At 40.1% G+C, this 18,322-nt stretch overlaps 1 protein-coding gene across 1 annotated transcript; it reads left to right on the forward strand.

Moving 5' to 3' along the window:
• Positions 1–909: 909 nt before the first annotated feature.
• LOC308121596 (cohesin subunit SA-2-like) lies at positions 910–17,057 on the forward strand. The gene is made up of 34 exons (XM_080482910.1): positions 910–1,121; positions 4,593–4,720; positions 4,813–4,891; positions 5,112–5,270; positions 5,539–5,635; positions 5,731–5,807; positions 5,969–6,173; positions 6,274–6,425; positions 7,229–7,302; positions 7,658–7,781; positions 7,899–7,997; positions 8,673–8,752; positions 9,042–9,149; positions 9,565–9,673; positions 9,839–9,956; positions 10,083–10,186; positions 10,259–10,351; positions 10,470–10,559; positions 10,637–10,840; positions 10,982–11,052; positions 11,461–11,548; positions 12,124–12,204; positions 12,585–12,677; positions 12,778–12,952; positions 13,060–13,199; positions 13,280–13,381; positions 13,542–13,690; positions 13,781–13,909; positions 13,998–14,206; positions 14,516–14,792; positions 14,903–15,013; positions 15,101–15,227; positions 15,596–15,673; positions 16,923–17,057. The coding sequence occupies exons 2-34, from the start codon at positions 4,677–4,679 to the stop codon at positions 16,944–16,946; spliced, it is 3,870 nt and encodes a 1,289-aa protein (XP_080339036.1). The 5' UTR covers positions 910–1,121; positions 4,593–4,676; the 3' UTR covers positions 16,947–17,057.
• The last annotated feature ends 1,265 nt before the right edge of the window (positions 17,058–18,322 follow it).

Raw genomic sequence — 18,322 nt, forward strand, 5'->3', positions numbered from 1 at the left:
AAATATTAAAGACTAATCCATCGAAGTCTTTGACAAGCAGAAATACTGTATATATTTTTTGTCATACATAAACATGAACAACACATGTATTTGTATCACCAATTAAGAGATATAATTATTGTTTTTTAGGGATTGGATAAGCTCTTTTTGCTTCATCACAGACTGTCTCCTAATATTTTTAAGTACGGTATTTTTGTTTTCACAACCTATACGCCAAAGCTATAAAGAGTAAAACAAAACGGGCTTAAAATATTTCAGTTTATATGTACTAAATTTTGAATGCATGCTTTTTCCATTTGTAATAACTAGAATAGAAATACTTTATTATTTTATTCTTAAAGACAATGGATGTGGCTGCCACATGTACGGCACACAATCCATCCAATGGGACAGATTCATGCTCAAGGACACTTTGAAATGTGGAATAAAATCTGTAATATTCTGATTTAAAGACAACCAACTGGGCCACAGCTGCCCCAAGTTATGTTAATTTATCGGAACATGAACGTTTCCATTGTATGGTTGTAATTTTTTCTTGAAATGTGCAACAAAAATCACCACAGTAGGGGAAGGCCAAAAAAAATAAAAATAAAAAATCTTTAAAAATGAATTAGTTTCCTTCCGTGAATTTATTTGGAAATGTAATTGTATATGCACGTAACTTGCAAACACAATGCATGTCACCCAACATTACAACTTGCAATGTACAAGTGATGTTTTAATTGAGATTTCAAAACATATGAGATCACATTTTATGACAGATTCTTGCCAAAAACCTGATTTCTCATAGTTGGTTTTTTTTGGGTGATTAAATTCAGATCTTCTCTTATGTACTGATGACAGTAGAGATGAGCCTTGGAGCTCTCATACACAGGATATGGCTGTGTGGCTGCAGTACCCGGAGCGGCCGACAGGTGGTGTGTGCGCGCTACATGCACAACAACGAAAACACACACATTAGCCACCAAGGAGCCTCCTAACGTTAGCCGGCAAATTAAACATTATTTTTCAGGTTTTACAAAAAGTGACAGCTCGTGCAGGGAGTTGACAAACGCGCGCACTGTGCAAAGTCCGCGAGGTGTGGATTATTTGTTTTCAATCCGTCTTTGAATTAAAACGAGGTAAGTTGTAAAATGGCGGATAGCTAACGTCAACGTTGATACGGCTTCGTGGGGGGAGTGTGGCGAAAAAGAAAAACAGCCGGGATCGGTTTCATCTCGTGTCACGAACACGGAAAAGATACCGCATTCCTAAGATAATAAAATAAACACGGTTGTCATGTTTCGACCTCGTATTTCCAGCTGCTGTTTTCTTTATGCTCGTCTGCGTAGCCAGTTGCGGCTAACAGTAATGCTACTCAAGCTAGCAGCCGATGAGATGAGCGTAAATCTGTGAAGGGAGTTTCATTCGTCACGATCGAAGCTCGGTATTGATAAATAGACGGACGAGTGGCTTTCGCTGTTGAGAGCTGAGACTCCTCGCCAAGATGATGTATCAGTAGGATGAGGGAGCTGCTTTGGCACGTCAGGAGGAGTCGAGAGTGGAGAAGAGTCAGCAGCAGCTCGGAGACATCTCCAGTCCTCCCTGTACTTCCGAAGTATACAACTGCGCCTGTCAGAGGTGTTGTCAGATCAGCTTGTTTCAGATCCGAGCTGTGTTTACTACCATCTGCGATCTGGAAGTACCTACCCACGATAATGTCACATCGCCAGTCCAGGAGAGTCATTAGCTTTTACACCCTGCGCGTGCGAATTAAGGCGCCACGACGTCAGGCCTTTAGTCTGTTTATAACACATAAACAACCGTGTGGATTATTTACAGTCCGGGGTTTGCCACTTCGTCTAATCAAGCAACGTTACGGAAATTAAATTAAACTGTAGTAACACTCTTACTGTTAAACATGCCCGTTTGGTTGGGCTCATCGACTTGAATGAGCCACAGCCAGTGAAAAGTCTTCCTACTTCTCGCATGTGTCCCTGCACAACACAACAATCCAACATTTATCACTCACAAGTTCAACAAGAACAGACCACAAGCTTCATATCTATGATTTAATCAGAGATCCAACATATTTACAAAATATTATACCTCATGTATAGATGGATGTCCTTTACGCTTTGAACACATACATATAAAATCAAGCTGAATAAGGGAACGTGCGTATTAAGAACATGGTGAATTATGTTTTGCACACACTTTACAATTTCCCTGTGATAGATTAATGAAATTTGATCTAAAGCTTATTAATTGTGAGGAAAAAGACGACATGGATGTTGTGAGTTTCAGGTGGTTTTGTCATCCTTTATGGGCATAAACATATTTATTTAAAATTCGTCACATTTTTTAAAGCTTTATATGTTTGTTGTTGCGTTTAGCATCTTGCTCCGGTATTCTGGGCTGCACAATGGTGTAGTGATTGGTATTCTTACCTCACTGCAGGAAAGTCCCTGGTTCAAGTCTGGGTTTGGCTCTCAGGAGCTTTTATTTGCAGATTTTGAATGTCCTCATGTAGGTTTTCAATTGAAAATATTGTTTCTTCCCACGGTACAAAAGCATGCTTTTGAGGTTGAATAGTGACCTTTAATTGCCTGTAGATGTGATTGTGTGTGAGACTGTCTTGTCTCTGTGTTTGCCCTGTGATCTGTCCAGGGTGTAGCCTGCTTTCATTCGTAGTAAGCTGGGATTGGCTCCAGCTTCTTGTATCACAGTTGGATAAAGTGTTGTAGAACATGGATGGTCAGAATCTTCTTTTTATGTCTTTACCTAAAAAGCTAATCTACCGTAGCAGTTGTCAAATTGAGTAAAACATTATTCAAAATATAATCAAATAATAATATGACCTAATGTCTCATTCATCGTGTGTTGTCCCCTTACCAGATGGATAAGTCTATCTATCTATCTATCTATTTACAATGTGCGCAGACTGTGACTTAATCGTTCTTTCAGTTTAACCGACAATATCATCTCATTGCGAGTAAGAGCTCATTTCTGCCGCTGAGCAGGATCAGTCAGAGATTTATTATTGCTCTATTAAAGCCGAGGCCTTGTACTATTTGCATGCATACGTGTGAAACGGTTGCAAACAGACTGCCAGTGCAAATACCGAGGAGCATACAGGCGAGGATGATCTAATGTGGCAACCCCGAACAGGAAGATGCTGTAAGAGGAAAAATAATATTTTCAAAAGAGCAGGAAAAGGCCACTCCAGATTTTCAAGAAGTGGGAACCAGCAATACAGATTGCTGATGATTACTTTAGCTATTAATAACATCGTCTTAAGCCTCGCTTCTTGATTTTGTCAGTAATGTATGGTAATTAGAGAGCCCACGATTCAGTTGTCATCAGTAGAAATGTGCATTAATTACATAACGTTGTTATCAGCCTTTCTAAAAGGTTTATTGATCTGTGTAGTTCACCCTCTGCGTTCTGATTTAAGGTGTAAATGCAGCTGAAGTAGCTGCAGAGTGACAGTGTTACCCGTTTAATGTTTGTGGGGGGAATAAGTCACTGACTGTCATTATTTACTCAGAAACAAGACTGTTGCCAGGCAACAGCCAAGACCCACCTCTTGAGTTGTTTAAAATGATTTTTAAACAATTCTTTTTTTTTTTTTGGAACATAATCATGACCTGTCTGGCTTTGCTTTGACTCTATTATTGTTTCAAGGACTTTGCCTCAGACACAGCAAATAACAGCTTTTTGTCTTAACACTGCACGAGGGGAGACTTCTGACCACAACATCAGTGCGCTGTCCAACGCCCAGTTCCACTTTAATACGTGACTTTTATTTTCTTGCTGCTTTATGTGAATTGTGCAATCAAATCAAACCCCCTTAAACAGGATTGTTTATCAATTTGCATGAAGTCTTATTATCTCAGCACTAAATTTGTCATGTCTCGCTGACTTAATAGAAAATATGTTGCAATTCAGATTGAGGAAACACTGTTGGTGTGTTGGCACTTTTTTCCATTGCTGCTGACCAAACGGAATTCGTATTGGCAGAGTTTAGCGACTGTTTAACTTGCACAGTAATTTATTTTAAATATGTGGTCACCCTTTTAGAGACACATTAACACTTGATTGAAATCCAGTGTTTGTTTTTCCGTCAGTGTATTCTGCATGCTCACACAGAGTGTTTGTGTGTGTGTGTGTGTGTGTGTGTGTGTGTGTGTGTGTGTGTGTGTGTGTGTGTGTGTGTGTGTGTGTGTGTGTGTGTGTGTGTGTGTGTGTGTGTGTGTGTGTGTGTGTGTGTGTGTGTGTGTGTGTGTGTGTGTGTGTGTGTGTGTGTGTGCATGCATGTGGCTGCTGCTTTACCATTATCCAGATAAGCTATCTTGACTAGAGTCCACAAGCCCTGAATAGTGTGTTAAAGTCTACTGTGAATTTTCTGACAAGGTTCAGTTCGTAGAGCAGGTCGCCATCTCGTCCCAAAGTTAATGTTTAGATGCTTCATCTCGCCCCGTCCATATGTTAAAGGATCCTCAGGCAAGACACAGAATCCCAAGTAGCCCACGATGGTTTAAATTTTAAAAGGATGGTCGGTCATAAATAATTGTTTTGCAGTTGAGTTGAATTTTTTTTTTTCTTCGCAGGTGTTGCTGAAGACGTCCCTTCTTGTTTGAGGTCCAGAGCAGTCGAGGCACCCAACACCAGCCGAGCCAGAAAATGTTCCAGAAATGTTAGCAGCGCAGGATTTGCACACAGAGTTTCAGTTTCCTCCGTAAGTGATTCAATGCAGAAATTGTGCCATCAAATCAAATCACGATCACCTTTTGCTTTGACTGTGGCAGTGACTTTCTGCGATCTCTACAGGGAGGCAGAATCTCAGTTGTCATCAGATACCGACCTCGAGGATCCTGATGGCAAAAATGCAAAGTCAGGAAAGGGCGCGGTATGTTTGTAATTTTTCATCGGAGTAGTAAGTGTATTAACACTGGTTTTGCAGCAGTTTTATCATGCCACAATCCACTTCTGTTTTACTGCCTGTGTGTGATTTAAGGTTTCATTAGGGAATCTTTCATTTTCAACACTCGCATAGAAAAAGTTCATAATGAATCCATGTGTCTTCGAGCGGTAGTTTTACTAATATATTATCACTTTCTCCCCAACAGGCAGCCAAGAAAGGGAAGAAGGCCATTGGGGAGAGGGCCAGAGGAGGGGGGGCCGGGAGGGCCCCCGCTGCTGGCCGGGTGAATGGCCACCATCACGAGAATGGGATGGAGAACATGACTCTTTTTGATATGATTAAAATGGGGAAGAGTGCCACACAGGTGGGTTTACCAGCGTTGGTCATGCTTTGTACTTTCCTCTTATTGTCATGCCAGTAATTCCAAAATCTGACAATATTTTCACAGTTTTAGTCCCTGTGGTAAAAATGTTTTAGGTACTTTTCATTACTTGATGGATAAGATCTGTCGTTGAATTTAGGATAGCCCGATTACTTCTAATAATGCAAAATATTGCTTTGAAATAATGTAATATATTTTTATTGCATGAGCACATATTGTGGTTAAACTCAGGTTATGTTTTATTCCCCAGTCTGTTGTTGATGACTGGATCGAGGCGTACAAACATGACAGGGACACTGCTCTTTTGGACTTAATCAACTTCTTCATTCAGTGCTCTGGTTGTAAAGGTAGGAGCTTCACATTGTGTCAGAGTATGGAGCAGTCCAGGAGCCTGAGAGCAAATTCTAATGCTGAATATTTTTACTGCCGTTTCATCTCACAGGTGCGGTGAGTGGAGAGATGTTCAGAAATATGCAGAACTCTGAAATCATCCGCAAAATGACGGAGGAGTTTGATGAGGTAATGCAGACTGGGTTTTTAAGATAATTAAAAAAAATTTTTTTTAAACGATCCATAAATCTGTGCAGTTATACAAAAGCACAAGTTGTTTTCATAACAGAAGCTGTTAATGGTTAATAATAATAGTATGAAACAAGGGTATTTCTGCTGTCACTACACAGGACAGTGGCGACTATCCATTAACTCTCTCAGGACCACAGTGGAAAAAATTCAGGATAAGCTTTTGTGACTTCATCGCTGTTCTGGTGCGACAGTGCCAGTACAGCATCATTTACGATGAATACATGATGGACACGATCATCTCACTACTCACGGGCCTGTCGGACTCACAGGTCAGGGCATTCAGACATACAAGCACACTGGCAGGTCAGTATCAGTGCGGCTATATTCTCCCCCTTTCAAGCAGTTACTGTCTGGGAAGCCGTCATTCTTTCAGGCTTGTGTTGAACTTTGTTTTCTCGGGCAGCCTTGAAGCTGATGACGGCCTTGGTCAACGTTGCTCTCAACCTGAGCATCAATATGGACAACACACAGAGACAGTATGAGGCGGAGAGGAACAAAGTCGTCGCAAAAAGGGCCAATGATAGGCTGGAGCTGCTGTTACAGAAGCGTAAAGAGGTGAGGAGAACAAAAGTTGTTTTACTCAAGCTATTTTTAAACTGTTTGGTTCTGGGGACTTTTTCATGGTGACCGACTCTCCTGGAGAGTGTTTCCCCAAAACCAAAAATTTCTATTGCCTGTTTTTTGCCGTATTTGCAGAAACACTCTCTGGACGTGCACGAAGACATTTTGTTTCTTTATAGTTGAACTGAAGTTGAGGTAGATCAATCCAGATGCTTTAAGGCATTTTTCACATTAGCTTGTAAAACCACAGGCAACAAGGACGTTTGTTATTTCAGAACGTACAAACTACACGCTGACACAGGTGTTAATGCAAATATTCCGAATCAGGAAATTTTTTGTTTTATTTTTGCTCTGAAATGGTCCATGTGTCACAGAGAGCAACTCAAAATAAAGCATTAATGTCCCCCAATGTTCACAAAACAAGCTTTAAATATATTCTGAGTAAGGCTATCAATGCTACAACACCAGATTTTATTTATACAGCATATTTTGTAAAACTCAAAGCACAGCTACAATTTATAATTTCTATCTATATCATATAAAAGTATAACTGAATAGGCACGGTGGCCCTCTATCAAAGGACTAACAGAGAAAACACAGTTATACACTTATATTCACACAGTTCATTTTAGATTCCCCAAATCCATAGTGATCAATAATCTCCTCTCCAGTGGTTTATACTTAAGAGAAGATCTTATTAGCTAGTATTTGGGGTTCATTTTCATTATTTTCATTATGTATAACTTATTGTTTTTGGGCTGTTTTCACAACTTAAAACGTTGCATCTTTTCTTTCAGCTTCAAGAAAACCAAGATGAAATTGAAAACATGATGAATGCAATTTTCAAAGGAGTGTTCGTTCACAGATATCGGTATGTCAGTCCTCCATTGCTCTCTCACTGTGCATGTTGAGTATGAGGGATTCCTGTCAGGCCTGTAGTCATACTTGAGTCTTTTCTCATGCAGCTTGGAGCTCAGTGTCTATTTGTAGCTCGTTGGCACCCTCTAGTGTCAAGCTTCTGTTGTTGGAAAAAAATGTAAATGTAATTGAGCATCTGCAGAAGCAGACATGTCATCTGAGGTATTGATCCAGAGCTGTAAACAACCTTAACTTACGTAAACTCAAAAAACAGTAAAATCAATAGACAAAGTCAGTAGTTTGAATCCAGACAGACTGTATATCATGTGCAGTGACGGAACTGAGGCTCTTTCTCTGATGTCTTTCAGGGACGCAATCGCTGAAATCCGAGCTGTCTGCATCGAGGAGATCGGCGTGTGGATGAAGCTCTACAGCGACGCCTTCCTCAATGACAGTTACTTGAAGTATGTTGGCTGGACAATGCATGACAAGGTGAGCAGATATGGTATGTAAGAACAGACTAAAACCAAAGGAAATTCTTCCTTCTTGATTCTGAGTATTCATCATTGGGGAGGTACAGTTTACAAAAATGGTTATCTTTGACTCCAGCAAGGCGAGGTGCGACTGAAGTGCTTGACTGCCCTTCAAAGCCTCTTCTACAACCGAGAGCTCAGCACTCGACTGGAGCTCTTCACAAGTCGTTTCAAGGTGAGCCAGCAGCTACGCCGCTTCAGTACCATTTACGGCAAGCATGTCAAGCATAAGGTCCACGGGCCAGACCCAGCGTGTAGGATGACCTTGCATAATGTGAAAATAAATAAATAAAGGAGAACTTGACAGCCAATTTTCAATAAAACCAACACTGAGACTGAGAACTGAACAACAAAGGCTGCAATGCCTGTAATATTGCAGCAGTAAAAACAAGTTACTTTATTGCGAGTGAAACAGGATCAGCATGAAAGACATCTTTTAGGGGAGAGTTTGTCAAAACACACGGGAGGCTGCAGGAATTGTGCAACCTGGTTTTTTCCTACAAGAATTTTCAATTTGTTTGTATTGCAATGATAAATATGATTGTATGTTTAATAGCAAATGTTCCCAAATCTACTTGTACAGTACTGCACTGTAATAAAACCACGAGGATATCTGGGGCTGTATGTATTAGTTATATTAGTTAATGATATGAAACTTGGCTTTATGTGGCCCCTAAAATGAATTTGAGCCTCCAGCTTTAGAGGCTGCTTGTTGAGTTTACACTTGCAAATACACTTCATTTAAACTTATTTTTGATACTATTTTAAAAGTGGCTTTGTTTCGATCGTGCTTATATTTCTGATCCTTCAGAGAACTGATTTGACTCCCGTGTTTGATTCTGTCTCACAGGATCGCATTGTCTCTATGACTCTGGATAAGGAGTACGATGTTGCAGTGCAAGCTATTAAACTTCTGACTCTTGTTTTACAGTAAGTAACACCCAATCTTTTTAAATAGCTAATTTGAATAAATAAAAAGAATATATGCCTGCTGGAAAACTTATCATGGTTAGGGATGCAGTGTTTAGTTTTGTCTATTAGTGCTGTCAGATCTATTTTTCCAGCAGTGTGCCAATTACTTAGAAATGACTTCTATAAAATATTTCACACCCGCTGTCATCAGTAGGTCTAAATGCATCACAGTGCTTGCTTTGTGTCTCTTATAAGTGAGTGGACCTGGCTTTTATCACTGAGACCGTGTGTGTTTCTTCTGTAACAGGAGTAGTGATGAGGTCCTGACAGCGGAGGACTGTGAGAGTGTTTATCATCTGGTTTACTCGGCACACCGACCCATCGCTGTTTCTGCAGGGGAGTTTTTGTTCAAGAAGTAAGTGTTTTCTTTCATCAAGGTGTCATTGACCCGCCGTACTTTATGGTTTTAATGGTGCAGGACTGACGGCAACCTTGATCAATTTATCATATCAACAGATTCACTTGAGTCTGGCTGAGGTACACTTTTTTTTCTTTCAGCCTCAGATTCTTCACTTCATTTAACTTGATTAAAAAACACCCACATATATTGTACTTATGATTCTATTTCTTCTGTATTTAAATTGTGCATCCTCAAAGTGCTCTTTTTCTACATTCAGTCGGTGCTTTGACTTATATTGTGCAAGCAGTACTTTCTGTGAAATGACTGTAAACATGTGAAATGTCATCCTGTAGTGTAATTAAAGGGACTGCAATGTGTTTTTTTACCCTTTTCACCTCTTACTTGCAATGCTCCATTCTGCTTATCGAAGGCTGTTCAGCCATCGAGGTCCAGACGATGAAGGACTTCCCAGGAGAGGCAGGCAGAGCCTTAATGGTGGCCTCATCAAGACCACTGTCTTCTTCTTCTTGGAGAGTGAGGTGACCAGGCTGCTGCACGATGCTGTACCCATTTTCATCATAAAACCCAATCGGAATGTCAGACATTTCGTCTGGAGTTTCTGGAAAACGATTATACATTTGCATCAGTATCCTGTAATAGTATTTTTCCTATCACATAGCTGCCTTGTGTCTGGTATTTTTCAGCTTCATGAACATGGAGCCTACCTGGTGGACAGCTTGTGGGAGTGTGGGGCCGAGCTGCTCAAAGACTGGGAGACGATGATCAGTTTGTTGTTGGATGAGCCCGTGCCAGGAGAGGAGGGTAAGGAATGGCTGCCCAACATAATTGCCTTCTGAGATTTTTGGACTAATAATTTTTGGAAATTGCTGAATTTCAACCTTTTGTTCCCCGGTTTTCTTTGTTGTTTCTTTGTTCCTTCTATACCAGCCCTCACTGACAGGCAGGAAACCGCCCTGGTTGAGATCATGCTCTGTGCCATCAGGCAGGCTTGTGAATGCCACCCTCCAGTAGGCAGAGGCTCAGGGAAGAGGGTGAGTGTCTGCAGGTCACGCTGGATATCTGGACGTGAACTTGATTTCATGTTGCTATTTTGCATTGTAAAGGTACTGACTGCCAAAGAGAAGAAAACTCAGCTGGATGACCGGACACGGATCACAGAGATGTTTGCAGTGGCTTTGCCTCTGTTGCTGGCAAAGGTGAGCACAACAGTGAAAGTCACAACTATTTAAAAATAAAAATAAAAATTTTTAAATTAATTTTAACATGTCTCATTCTCAACTATCCAGACTAATTGCTGTGTCTGTTGTGTCTCAGTACTGTGTTGATATTGATAAAGTCACCAACTTGCTACAAATCCCAAAGTACTTTGACCTCGACATCTACACCACTGGACGCTTAGAGAAGGTTTGTCGCTGTTTGAACTTCTATTCACATCACCACAACCTAAAACACAAGGTGTAAACAATGACGTTTTCATTCAGCATTTGGATGCCTTGTTGCGACAAGTGTGGGAGGTTGTGGATAAACACACCGACACGGAGGTCCTGGAGGCCTGCTCCACCACCTACCACCATCTCTGCAACGAGGAGTTCACCATCTTCAACCGCGTGGACATCGCTCGATCCCAGCTGCTCGACGAGCTCGTCGACAAGTACAGTCGTCTTCTGGAGGACTTCCTGCAAGAGGTACTGCTTGTGCCAAGAGACTCTGCTTTAAATCATGCTCACGTGTTTCTATTTAAAGTGTGTCCAGGATTTAGATGGTCTGATCTGATCTGATCTGATCTGATCTGATCTGGTCTGTCTGTCTGTCTGTCTGTCTGTCAGGGTGAAGAACCAGACGAGGATGATGCTTACCAGGTTCTGTCGACACTGAAGAAGATCAGCGCTTTCCACAAGTAAAGCACTTCACAAGTCTGTGCTAAACATTTCAACTCACTACTCATTAAAGACGGTTTGATAACAAAATTTATTTGTAGTTTTTAGTTGCACTATTCTGGTATTTTTAATGTTGTTTTATGTGTATTTTAACTACAATTAGTCGCACTCCCAAGTTTGATAGACAGAATTTATATTATCGCCATCAGTAGAAGCAATTTTTTTTCTATTTTCTGAATATTTATTCAAATCAGAAAACAATGACAGAAAAAGTTTTTTTCTGGAATGAAAATAAAGAAGTAGCCGCTTTATATTTGCCAGCATCTTTCCCTCGAGTGACTTTGGAAGTTACGAAAACTAATTGTATAGTATTTTCATAAATACATGTATATTACTCATTTACATTTGTTTTGTTTTTCTGCTCGCAGTGCACATGATCTTTCCAAGTGGGATCTCTTCACCAGCAACTACAGGCTACTCAACACAGGGCTGCAAAACGGGGATATGCCTGAACAGGTATTACAGCCCCAGCAGTCGAATCGCCTCGAGATTTGTCATTTTCATCTCCAAAATGCTAAAACCTTGATATGTATTTTTTTTTTTTAATGATCATTGTTCTGGACAACCGTGTAACCGTGCAACTTTGACAAACTTCCAACTTCAGTTCCTCACTATTCCACCATCACTGCCATCTAAAGCATGTGAGATGCAGGAATTTTAAATCTTTGATTGGCTTGTTAAGAACATCCAGTTTTTTTGTTTTTTTAGTTCCCCGAATAAAAGAACCCCACTTCTTCAGACCATTTTCTTGGAAAAAATAAGCATGTCTTATATTTCCAACGGTGCTTATGTAGGATGGGAACATTTTCATGTTGTTATGCATATTTTCATTCACTTCATGCACAAACCATGTAAAGGAAGTCAACGACTCATCTAATGCAAATGCTCAAATACTTTCTTGTCTTGTTTTCATTTCTTTTTTAAATCAACACAATGTCAACCTCATCACACAAATGAACAGAAAGCAGCATTTTGATCAGTCCCACAGTTTCAGGAAGCATCTGATCTCTGCTTGATTCTTTTCCCCTCAGATTGTGATTCATGCGATGAAGTGCACTCACTACATTATCCTGTGGCATCTAGCGAAGGTCTCAGACGGCACTTCTTCAAAGGTACTGGTCACATTAACCAATAAGAAAATAAAATATAATGTGATGGTCGATGTGCGTTGACATAAAAAGTGGATTTGTCAAATAAACATGATAGTGTTGTGTCACATTTTTTATAGCAAAACTGCTTCATTTCCTTATTACTATTAAGATTTTTTCCTGAACATTATCACAAATGTTCATTATGGCTTTAAAAACTTCAGTGTACATCTTTTTCTATCACCAAAATATTTATTAAACGTTTTCAATCAATGGCTGGCTTTGATTCACTACTGTGCTATACCACAATTTTATATGGCTCTGACTTTATTTTCATACTCGCGCTTTCAAAAGCTGGGTAATTATAACTAATATGAAAAACATTGTCAACTTATCATTTTCAGGGTGACATGGTGACTTTAAGAAAGCAAATGAGAGCTTTCTGCTTGATGTGTCAGCGTTACATAAATACCATCAACACAGGTGTCAAAGAACAGGTGGGATTATGATTCCTCTTTCATTCCTCTCCGGGATGCATGATTTTTATTCAGGTTTCTTAGTATTATCAACAATGCGGATGGGTTGTGTTTGTTGCAGGCCTTCACCATACTGTGTGATCTGCTCCTCATCTTCAGCCACCAAATTATGTCCTCAGGCCGTGAACAGCTGGAGCCTCTGGTCTACATGCCAGACTCTTCTTTACAGGCAGAGCTGCTCAACTTCATCCTGGATCACGTTTTTATTGATCAGGATGATGACAGCAACAGCACAGGTTTAGAAATCAATTCCCAGTCTTCCCAAACTACATTCAAGATGTCTATAACTCAGTATTTATTTATTTATTTTTAAATACATTTTTGTCATGTTTTTAATTTTCAGATGGACAGCAGGATGATGAAGCCAGTAAAATCGAGGCTCTGCACAAGCGGAGGAACCTTCTTGCCGCCTATTGCAAACTCATCATATACAACGTTGTGGAAATGGACACTGGAGCAGATATATTTAAGCAGTACATGCGGGTATGTTGAAATCCTTCAGTTCTGTTATCAAATATTGGCCTCGCTCTTTTTTGTAATTTTCTTTTTCTTTTTCTAAACAGTATTACAATGATTATGGGGACATCATTAAGGAAACAATGAGTAAAACAAGACAAATCGACAAAGTACTGTGTGCAAAGACACTCTTACTGAGCCTGCAGAAGGTAAGACACTATCCAGATGGAGACTTGTTGCATGCTTCGTGATTCATTGTTTGTATTTTAATAATTGATTGAATCTTGATAATCCAGAACGCATTAATGTCAGAATCAGATCTCTCACGTTGTGTTCTAAAAGTGACATTTATGTGATCGTCCGTTTCAGTTGTTCAATGAGATGCTATCTGAACTCGGCTTCACTTTCGACCGCTCGTCGTCGGCCTTCTGCGGGATCAAAGAGCTCGCTCGACGCTTCTCGCTCACCTTCGGCTTGGATCAATTGAAAACCAGGGAGGCTATAGCCATGCTTCATAAGTAAGCAGCTGTCTTCCGTGGATGTTATTGATTACGCCATTAGATTTCCTTCAGTAAGTTTTCAATTTGTCGTTTCATTATTTGTTTCAGGGATGGGATTGAGTTTGCGTTTAAAGAGCCCAGTCCCCAAGGAGAAGGCAATCCTCCGCTTAATCTGCCGTTTTTAGACATCCTGAGCGAGTTCTCGAGCAAACTGCTACGACAGGACAAGAAGACAGTGTACGTTTGAGCCATAGTGTGTTATAAGAGCATGGTTCTGATGAAGACCTCGGAAAGCACACTAACATTGTGATTCTAACTTTTCCAGTCACATGTACTTGGAGCGATTCATGACATTTCAGATGGCCCTGCAGAGGGAGGACTGCTGGTTGCCACTCATCTCGTACAGGAATTCCCTCCAGGCTGGTGGGGATGATGACACAATGTCTGTCATCAGCGGGATCAGCAGTCGAGGGTCCACCATCAGGAGTAAGAAGTCGAAGCCAGCTGCCGCGAGCAAAAGAAAACTACCCGAAGGTGAGCAGTTTTCATTCACAATAAATTTATGGAAACTGACGTGCAGCATTATTTTATCTGCCCCAGAACAACTGTGAAGTTAGTCACGCTTACAGTAACAGGCCGATATTTTCTAATGATGTATAAAAGGCATTTTGATGTGTGTCTGTGTATCTTAACTGTGTTGCCTTCGAACTATCAAATATTTGCTCAATGGTTTGTGAAAAACACAGGAGGCTGCCATTATCATAACAAATCAGAGAGCACAAACACACACAACTGTGCACACTGCGAACTTCAACTTGTGCCACACGCCTGTTTCTCAAGCAGAGGAGAACAGCTGCAGCAGCAGTGTTGCTGTCTGGCTGAACCGGGAGCAGAACGTGCAGACTCCGATGATGATGCATTCGCCCCACCTCACGTCCACCGTGCTGCGGGATCCAAAGAAGATGAGGCCCGAGGACAGCTACACAGCTGCACAGTTCACAATGCCCGTAGAGCAGCATCCTCATCAACCCGTGGCTCCGCAGCAGCAGCAGCAGCAGCAGCAGCAGCAGCAGCAGCAGCAGCAGCCATACCATCAACACCAAGCTTCCATTGATTACAAGTACAATATTGATCTTAATGCCGTACCTCTTAATAACAACCTGAAAATGTTATATGCTCCTTTTTTATTAGCTCAGTAGTGCAGATTTTGAAATAATGCTCATGTCACAGCACCCAGGTTACTTGGATGATAACACAGAGACAACAAGCTGAGGCTCGGCAGCAGCAAGAGCGGGTCAGCATGCACTATGCCAAGATGAGGAGCCACATGCAGCAGGCGCTGTAAGACTGTCTTTGCTGTACGATAACGAAGGGTTGACATGTTGAAAACATCGTACAACTGATGCATTTGTCTTGTGTTCTCCACAGTCGTCGAGGCTCTGGGCTCATGGAGGACGATGAGGAGCCCATAATGGAGGATGTGATGATGTCATCTGAGGACCGCCTGGAAGACATCAATGAGGGCATGGATTTTGATACAATGGACATCGATTTGGTAAATAAGGAAATATTAAAATAAATTTTGTGTGCCATAAAAATGCTGCAACAACCCTAACAGTCATATTTTTAGGGCCAGCAAAAGTATTTTTTTTTATTGAAACAATAACAGTTTTATGTTGAGTTGATGATTAAAATCCAAGTGAATGCATGTTTTTGTACGAACTGAAGGAGTATTATTGCTCTTCACTGGTTTCACTAATTCCAATTTTTCACGTCATTAAGTTTAAATGATTATATCTTATCTGAGGGACCTATCAGGATGTTGTTTTTTTTTTAGTTTTCATTATTTGGCGAATCACTACAATCATATTTTCATGTCACTATTTGGTGCGTCCATCTAATTGAGCTCCTTTTATTTTCCAGCCGGCGTCAAAGAACCGCAGAGAGCGAACCGAACTAAAACCAGACTATTTTGATCCGTCTTCTATCATGGATGATTCGGTAGGATTATTCCACTCATCACCACTGTTATTTATGACAAAACAGGAACATTCGGCCACACATTTTTGTAACTGTTATGAGCAACTTCTGTTGTCCACTGCAGAGAAACACCACCATTAATCAGTGTTTTGGATTTTCACAAATGTACAGTGGCCCTAAGCAGTTTGATATTGTTTGTTTTAAGCAGTAAATTGCAAAATAAGCAATAAAATTAGATTTTCAAAAAACGAAAATACAAATTTTTTTTTGAAATGCTGATCAGTCAGTAGTTTTTCTGTCTGTGTGCAAGTAGATCGACATAAGTAACAATGTAGAATTCCAAAGTAACATGCAACTCCAGCATTTCTGGTGTTTCTGTGTGTACAATGATTGTTAACAAAGTGTTGCTGCCTGAACGGGAAACTTTTCTCAAATTGAACTACAAAATGCAATGCAGTTTCCATAGTTGTCGTGTAAATAGCGGGTAGAATATGTGCAGAATATCGGAGTCTCTGTGGATATTGATGTTTGCAGAAGTCTTTTTTTTCACCCTCATCAGCTTTGGATGGTTGATCCCAAATACTGAGTAAACAGAGTGATGAGTTATGTATGTTATGACCTGTAACTTTATGCAACATGTGGGAGGAGCATACCAAAACTAGATTTATACATAAAGTTGTAAAAGTCTGAATAAGGACAGTGATGGCCAATAGACCGAGGAATACAGAGTGCAGCGATGGATAAGATGTTTCCATCCAGTTATAAATCATAGAGCTCCAGGATGAGCAGAATGTAATGAGTGTGCTGGGGAATTCGTATAGAAAATATCACTACAGTCTAAAAGAGGGAGGAAAGAGGCCACAGCAAGCTGTTCCCTAGCAATAAAAGAAAAACACGATTTATTTCCGGAGAACGAACCTGATTTCAGCCTCAGTTCCTTCAGAGATTATCAACATGAGCTTTAAAGGTCAATGTGGGAAAGTGAGAGGCTGAAATGGTTTGGTCGTGTATGTCGGAGAACTGCTGTGAAAGAGAACGTGCATGTGGAGATGATAACGGAGACGGGGGATTAGAAAAATATAAGCTGGTGTGTCAAATCCAAAAATGCGGAACGAAGACGACACACGTAAATTCTGAAGTCTAGTTCTCGCTTCATCTTGGACCGAATCAGAAATCACAATTGTTACTATCTCGTCTAAAAGATTCCGTTTTTCCTAATGTTAGGACGACAAATGTCTAAATCCTTTTTTTTTTTTCTGTTTGTCTCCAGGTTCTCAATGTGTCCATGTTTTAATATCAATCGGGGAAAAAAGACAACGTGGCCTCCAAACCTTCAGAAGATGATCGGACTGTTTCCTGTGAAAAGGACACCAACGTTTGCCTCTTTAAAACTTTGTTGCAACATAGAATGAGAGCTTGAATTAAGAGTTTTATTCTGCTATTTCGGCACGCTGGACTTTTGTCATGCTGCAGGGGAACTGTTTGTTTTGCTGAATCGGAGTGGGATCTGTTTGCAGTGGAGCCTTTTCGAGTGTGTGAAAAGTGCCAGGATGGATATGTTTGTGGCCGTTGCATGGTGATTGGACTCTTTAAGAGGCAGTAATTCAAACCAACATCATAAACCTTTAAACTTTTATATTTAAATCAACTGAAAATGTAAATAAATAGTGGCCAATATAGAGGAGAGGTGAACACAACTTCATGATCACCAGAGGATTTAATATACGGAGCCTGACAGAGATTGTTGTACACCACTTTGGCTCTGATCTTTGTCTCAGACGTTTTAATCTTATAGCCATACTTTTACAAGTTGTCAGCGAATCAATCCATTGTGAGGTTTCTCAAGGCCACGTACGATTGGAAAGGTGTGAGTGATGTTGCCTTCACCTGCTGTACTAAACTGTAGATCCTGGCATGGCATGTAGCCATATATTTAAAAAAAAACAACCTGTACACAAGTGGAGTATAATGTGAACTGACGTGTCATGTTGTTCTAAGGCCTTGCCACAGATGATATACAGAATTCTGAGATTTCTTTTTGATGGTATTTTTTAGAAACGTGTTCTGCTTTTATACCTTATAGATGACTTTGATTTATAGACATTTTGTAACGACAATCAAATGTAAATGAGCGGTTTCTAATAGTGTTATTTCGCATAGATACTAAAGTAATCCTTTTTAATGGGAACAATTATGTTACTGTAGATACAGCTGACTCCAATGTGGTGATCGGACTAATTGATCACTGCATCTGAATTTATTTTGTAATATCGGGAGCATTCATATGATCATTCATAAAATCTACATGTAACTTCTCCTATATGCTGATGAGTTCTTCCCACTGTATACTCTCTAATAATATCTATTAACAAAGACATGTCATCATTATCCCTCTCTTTAGAAGAAAGGTTTGTGAAAATGGTGAAGAAAGATGTGTGTTGATTGTTTTTTGGGGGGTTTGCAGATATTTTTTTTCTTTATTGGTTTGGTTTAACTACTGTTGCGTGTATAAAAAACGATAGAGCTATTCGAAATTATGTTTTTCAATACTTTAATCAACTATGATACTATCAGAATTGTATATTATACAATTACAAATGTGTAATATATTGTGCATCGGTGCTTGTTTTATATCTGCAGTTTCCTGTGTGGACTTTTTGGTCATGGTTA

This window comes from Lipophrys pholis (assembly GCF_963383615.2).
Source record: "Lipophrys pholis genome assembly, chromosome: 16".
Taxonomy (NCBI): domain Eukaryota; kingdom Metazoa; phylum Chordata; class Actinopteri; order Blenniiformes; family Blenniidae; genus Lipophrys; species Lipophrys pholis.

Excerpts from the sequence above, each read along its gene's own strand:
- LOC308121596 (XM_080482910.1), top strand. The coding sequence starts at position 4,677 with ATGTTAGCAGCGCAGGATTTGCACACAGAGTTTCAGTTTCCTCC. Across the intron at positions 6,426-7,228 it reads TGTTACAGAAGCGTAAAGAG|CTTCAAGAAAACCAAGATGA; the intron begins GTGAGGAGAACA and ends CTTTTCTTTCAG. Across the intron at positions 9,957-10,082 it reads GCCCGTGCCAGGAGAGGAGG|CCCTCACTGACAGGCAGGAA; the intron begins GTAAGGAATGGC and ends CTTCTATACCAG.